Source organism: Oryzias melastigma, linkage group LG9 (genome assembly GCF_002922805.2).
Source record: "Oryzias melastigma strain HK-1 linkage group LG9, ASM292280v2, whole genome shotgun sequence".
In the NCBI taxonomy this organism is placed as follows: domain Eukaryota; kingdom Metazoa; phylum Chordata; class Actinopteri; order Beloniformes; family Adrianichthyidae; genus Oryzias; species Oryzias melastigma.
The window spans coordinates 3,195,658-3,201,924 of NC_050520.1; the positions used below are offsets into that span (position 1 = coordinate 3,195,658).

The 6,267-nt window shown below is 41.2% G+C and overlaps 2 protein-coding genes across 3 annotated transcripts in view; both read right to left on the bottom strand.

The window, feature by feature from the left end:
* LOC112148411 (sia-alpha-2,3-Gal-beta-1,4-GlcNAc-R:alpha 2,8-sialyltransferase) overlaps positions 1 to 4,615 on the bottom strand; it is a gene marked incomplete in the record, with an annotated part of 8,944 nt that extends 4,329 nt beyond the window's left edge. The window contains 2 exon segments of the mRNA XM_024275514.2: positions 2,204 to 2,326; positions 3,757 to 4,615. Of these exon segments, the coding sequence (XP_024131282.1) occupies positions 2,204 to 2,326; positions 3,757 to 3,902 (269 nt within the window).
* Positions 4,616 to 5,264: 649 nt separating this feature from the next.
* LOC112148756 (cyclin-G2) overlaps positions 5,265 to 6,267 on the bottom strand; it is a 6,329-nt gene continuing 5,326 nt past the window's right edge. For both annotated transcript variants that reach the window (XM_036213781.1, XM_024276085.2), the window contains one exon: positions 5,265 to 5,550. In XM_036213781.1, the coding sequence (XP_036069674.1) occupies positions 5,445 to 5,550 (106 nt within the window). In that variant the 3' untranslated portion in view covers positions 5,265 to 5,444. The remainder of the gene's footprint in view (positions 5,551 to 6,267) is intronic.

A 6,267-nucleotide genomic window follows, 5' to 3' on the forward strand; every position in this document is an offset into this window, starting at 1 on the left:
ATGTCAAACTTAAATTTAAACATGACATTCTGCATTGCGAAATCAGGAAGTCATTGTTTATGGTTTAAAAGCATCAAAAATGGATCAGCCCCCCCCATGTCACCAGTTTGTCATTTATTGTGTTTGTCTGTGTTAAAAATATTTCTTTGCCCTGCATTGAACAGTTTAGAGGAAAAAATAAAAATTTAAAGTAAACACAATGTTCATGGTTTAAAAGCATCAAAAATGTATCACCCCCCTCCTCCCTATGTCACAAGTTTGTCATTTATTGTATTTGTCTGTGTTAAAAATATTTCTTTCACCTGCAAATTTTTACCTTACAATCTGCATTGCGAAATCAGGAAGTCATTGTTGATGGTTTAAGGTGATCACCACAACACTACTTTGAGAAGGGGAGGGGGGCATTGCAGCAGAAGCTGAAAGTTCCAGGGATTCAAGTGTTAAATAGGCCCTACCACGATTTTCTTAAGCCTTTCAGACTGAACTATATCCATATATATGATCATATAATACCTTTGGAACACTAAGAAACAAATTATTTCTGGAATATTAGATATTTTTTTAAGTTTTTCCTACCCGGAAGGGGTGGGGGGTCTTAAAGGAACGCCGCGTCCAAAGTAACAAACACCAGTTTGAGCTGGAATTTATTGAAGACAGAACACAATTTAATTAAGTTCTTTAAAAAGTTTTCAGCTTGTCCAGAATGCAGCAGCACGATTGTTAGCAGGAACTAGTAGAAGAGAACACATCACTCCTGTGTTAGCTTCTCTCCACTGGCTACCAGTTGAATCCAGGATCAAGTTCAAAATCCTCCTGTTAACCTATAAGGCTCTGAATGGTGTGGCCCCATCCTGTATTAGAGATCTCATAGTTCCTTACCAACCAGTCAGAACACTTCGCTCACAGAATGCTGGACTGCTTGTAGTTCCTAGAATTTCTAAAAGTACAGTTGGAGGTAGAACGTTCAGCCATCAAGCCCCTGTTCTATGGAATAAGCTCCCAGCTCATGTCAGAGAGGCCAGCACAGTTTCTACCTTCAAAACTAGCCTTAAAACATTCCTCTTTGGACAGGCGTTCTGACAGGCTAGCTCGTAATCAGAGAATATTCCCTCTCATGTGGTCCTTGTGAGGCTAGATTAATAAATCAATATTGATGCGTTTAAATATAAATGTAGATTTTCTATCAGCGTTATTATTCAGAGCAGCTCTGGGGTTCTGTTCTCTATTCTCATCTACTTCTCCTCTCTTCTATTCTTTATTATTTATTGTATTTAGTTCTCCCTGCTTTTGTTGGTGCAGTTCCATTCACATGTTGTTCTTCTTTCCCACTCTCCTCTGGGGAGCGGGAGAGATTTCAGATCCTCTCCCACTCTTGGCCGTGGACCACGCCCCCGGCACCATCCTGCATCTCTGAGTGAGAGTGATTCCTGCTGGGTCGTCTGTCCTCCTGCTCCTGGTCGTGGACTGCACTTCTGCTTCATCATGATTGTGGACTTCATCATCACTCGTCCCTCAGCTCTATCTGAATGAACTCTTTTAGATACGTAGTTGTAGAAGCTAATTTTTCTTTAACTGTTCTGGTATCTCCTGTCCGTCCTGGGATAGGATCTCTCCTTCATGTGGGAATCCCTAAGGTTTCTTCTTTTTTCCTGACTCAGGTTTTTTTAGGAGTTTTTCCTTACCGGGAGGGAGGGTCTAAGGGCAGGGATAACCAGTTTATTTAGTCTTATTTTTTAACTATTGTTCATATTTTGAAGCCCAATGAGGCAAATTCTTTTGTGATTTTAGGCTATATAAATAAAATTTAATTGAATTGAATTGAATTCAAAGATATACGGTATTTTACATCTAAGTGAGTCCCAATAGATCCTTTAGGATTTTGGCTTCTTGGAGCCACTTCCTGTTTGGAACCCCAGAGGGGCGGAGTCACTCAGTCCAGTCATTGCACATTTGACACAGAGGTCGTGACATAAATAAAACCTTTCTAAAGTTCCTGGACCATTCAAAATAGAGAAAATTATTTTTTTTTTAGGTTTGGTGGAACTCCAAAGGTTTTTAATAGTTTTTTTTATCTTTTAGCATCTTTTTACTTTGTAAAATAAATTATAATAAAAACTAAATTAAAAGTGTACTAAAAGGTGACCCATATCTTGAATGGGTGAAAGAGCATTTGATCTGAGTAGAAAACAGAGTTCGGTCTCACCTCTGCTGGTAAAAGGCGGTTCTGTTGAACTTCCATTTGTAGGGTTTTCCTTGCAGCTCCTCGTTCAGGGCAGTGGTGAGAGGAATAAAAGAGGGGTTCAGGAAGTTCATGGCCGACTGGGACCTGAAAACAATTCAATTAGAGGCTCAGGAGGCGGGAAAATCCGGTCAGGATTAAAAAGCTTTCTCCTAAAATGTTGATCAGTAATTGCATTTTTGGTTTCTGGAATAGAAAATAAATATTTAGAGAATAATTGAGAAAGTAGAAAACTATTTTTTAGCATTAATCATCATTTAAACTTCCTTTAATGAGCAGAGATGATGGAACAGGAACAGAGAAAACGTGTGGAAAACCTCAGAGAAAGACTCAACCTCCAGGTCAAACTCAGCAGAAAAGAGCAGCTCTTTGTTTTAAAACGGGAAAGGCGATTCCTCCAGCAGCCAGAAAACACCCACAACAGTTCCCCTCAAACACATGCTCACTTTTTTCTTCATGCTTTAAACTCCTTAGAGAAAAAATGTCTATAATGTCAAAATAATTCCAAGAGTTATGCATCAAATAAAAAATGACAACTAATATTTGTTGCAGCAGCAATAAAAACAAAACAAAGGAAGAATGAAAGGTTTTTGCTCCAAACGTTTGTATAAGAAAACATGTTTAATGTTGATATGGAGTTTGATTTTTTAACATGTTGAATCAATAGGAAATAGCTCACCTATGACACCATCCTCTGGTGGTCATTTGAGGAACTGTAACATTTTATAATTCCAGGTTCAAATTGAAATAAAAAAACAGAATTTGGGGGATTGGATGGAGCCCAAAAAGTCTTAATTGATCCATTATAAATCAGCTTCTGGTGGTCATTTGATGAACTGCAATAGGAGGTACTTCTGGTTTGGCCTCAAATTGAATTTTGGAGAACTCTTCCTTTCTCTTCTATGACACCAGCCTCAAGTGGTCAACTGGAGAACTCTGACATGTTGCTGCAAATTATTATTTGGGGGTTTGTATAGAGCCCATAAAAAGTCTTAACTCCTCCATTATGAAACCAGCCTCTGGTGGCCATTTGATGAACTGCATCATGTCATATTTTCAGGTTTCTAGTTTTAAAAACTGAATTTCTGAGCTTGGACTGACCCAACAAAATAAGAGCTTGTTGAATTGAGTCCCTCTAATCGGTTTATTTATGAACATTTGTTGACATTTTAGGCTTTTAATTTTCATTTATTTCGTTTTTTTTTTTTGTAATCAATATTAAGACAATTTGATAAATGTACGTTCTAAAAAGGCCCAGTGACGATGAAGCACACCTCTGTGGAACTCTCCCAGTGGAATAACAGCTTCATGTTTTCTACATTTTCGTTGCTGCTTTGAGGAAAAACCCGCAGATCCGCTCGGATTTCCGGTACCGGACAGGACTCCGGCCGGGTTCGGAGCATCAGCACCGCGGACAGCTCCGACTGTGATTGACGTGAAGTTGAGGAGATGCGGCGCGAGGCCACATCCGCAGCATCCCGCAGCATCCCGCCGCCCCGCGCGCGCCGCACACTCACCGGAAGCCCGCGTGGAACATGATCCGCGGGCCTCCCACGGACGAGAAGAGGCTGTCCTTCCGCAGAGACACGTAGCTGATGAGCGACAGGATGAGCACGACCACGCACAGGATGACCAGCCCCAGGGCCTTGGCGATGCGGACCATCTTGGGAGCCTGCGGGTTCCTGGCGCGTGACGGCGTGGGGGGCTGGACCGGTCCGGTCCCGGTCGGTTCGGCTCACGAGGCCCTTCTCGGGGACTGCATGTTGGCGATGCCGAGCCTCGGCTCCGTCTCATTCCCGCCACTCTCCGGCGACCAGCCTCCAGACTGCAGGTGGAGCAGATGCGGGTCAGCGCATCCGAGCCGCGCCAGCCCCGCCCCCTGCCTGCGCATCCATGCGAGCGCGCGCGCGCCCGACAGCCAGAGGAACGCACTTGTGGATTTAATAATAGCACGTGACGTGCATGCTCACTGCCCCCCCCCCCAGAAAGAATAAAGTAAAACAAATACAAAAAAAAACTTTTATTTTGAATACTTACTTGCTGTTGAAACAATAAATGTGCAGCATCACAAAATTGCATTTATTTTACAAGTTATTTGCTTTTTCTATAAATGTTTAATATAAACATGAATAACATGTGCATGCGTTTACAGTTCAGTACCATCATAGAGTATAAACATACATTTTCCATAATACTGTCAGAGTAAAAGAAATGTTTGAACTCTTATGCTTCTTTGTTCTGGATCACCTCAAAGCAGGAGTGTCAAACTCGATCACACAAGGGGCCAGAATCCAAAACACGCCGTAGGTCGCGGGCCAAACAAGATAAACACTTATTAAACACTCTAAAACTACATTTTTAAAACCATAACTTTTTAACATTGTTATGAACTAGATATATAGCATTATTTGTAATAATGATAGTGTGAATGCTAGACGCTGAATATGACTACTGAAGATGCTAATGCTGATAGTTGAAGATGCTGAAATTGATAGCGGAAAACGCTAAATCTGATAGCCAGCTAAAATGTTAGCTAAATGCCAAATTAGCCTAAAATAATAAAAAAAGTAGGTTAGGCAAAACAGCTAGCATTTAGCTGAAAACCTAGCTAAAACTAGCGTGTAAATGTTAGCCTTACTCAAAAACAGCTATCACGGAGCTGAAATATTAGCCAAAATTCAAAAATAGCCTTAAAAATCTTAATAAATGCCAAAATAGTCCAAAAAAGCTATCAGAATGACAATTTTTAAAACTTTAAAACAGTAACTGTTTAACATAATTATGAATAATAAAAAGGCAGGAATATTATTCCAGAATAAATCAACTTAAACCTTAAATAACTTTCAATATTTTACTCTCCATAAAAATATATTTTGTCAAAATTATACAAGATTGAAATGAGCACAAGATAACATCAGATCATTAATAACAATAAAATAAAATGATCTGGAGGGCCGGATCCGGCCCCTGGGCCTTGACTTTGACACATGTGCTTTAAAGTAACTTTCATAAACACATCCCACTGTAATGCCGATGTTCTGCTTGACTTTATTGTTCATGGAATGAGTAACAGTGACATGAATCCACACAGGCGCTTTAGTCGCTTCACATTCCTGCTGATGACACACAACACAAGCACACAAAACACACACGTCTCCACTAAAGGTTGTTACAATTCTAGGAAATGAAAAAACTCCCATCATTCTCAGCTGTGGTGGAACCTGGAAGGGAAGAAGGTTTCTTCTCCGTCGCTTCCTAAGGAACCACACGGACTTTCCTCGGAGCAGCTCGAGTCCTCGCTCGAGTCCTCGCTGTGGGAGAGCAGATGACTCCGTTAAGACACGCCCCCGTCGTTTTGCAAATGTTCAACAAACATTTGTGTTTCTGGACATTTTAACTGTCTTGCTCTGAATGTTTGAGATCCGACTCGAGTTCCAGAAAAACACTTTTTTTCCCCAATAACAAGGTCATAGACCGTTCACCAAACCGTAGAGAGAAACATTTTTCTATGGGTGCGCTGCAGGTGACAGGTCATAGTGAACACTAAAGCTGCGTTCATACTGGATGCAGTTCACATTAATGCTGCATGAGGAGCAACCGGAAACCATGGAAACCATGGCTGATGTTGAGCGAGTAGCTTGAGTTTATATGGTTTAGCAGGGGTATTCAAATCCAGGCCTCGAGGGCCGGTGTCCTACATGTTTTCCAACCAACCTTCCATTGAAGCTCCTTATTGGCTAAACATACCTATAAGGCAGGATTTCTGGAAAACCTACAGGAAGCTGGCCCTCAAGGTCTGGATTTGGGCCTCTCTGCTGTAGGTTTTCCAGAAATCCTGCCTTATCTGCTGCTAATTTCCAGGATCAGGTATGTTTAGCCAATAAGGAGCTTCAATGGAAGGTTGGTTGGAAAACATGTAGGACACCGGCCCTCGAGGTCTGGATTTGGGCCTCTCTGCTGCTGCATTACAGCTGTCAGATTGATTTTTTTCATTCTCCACCTTATTTATTAAAAAAAAAGATTGCTTT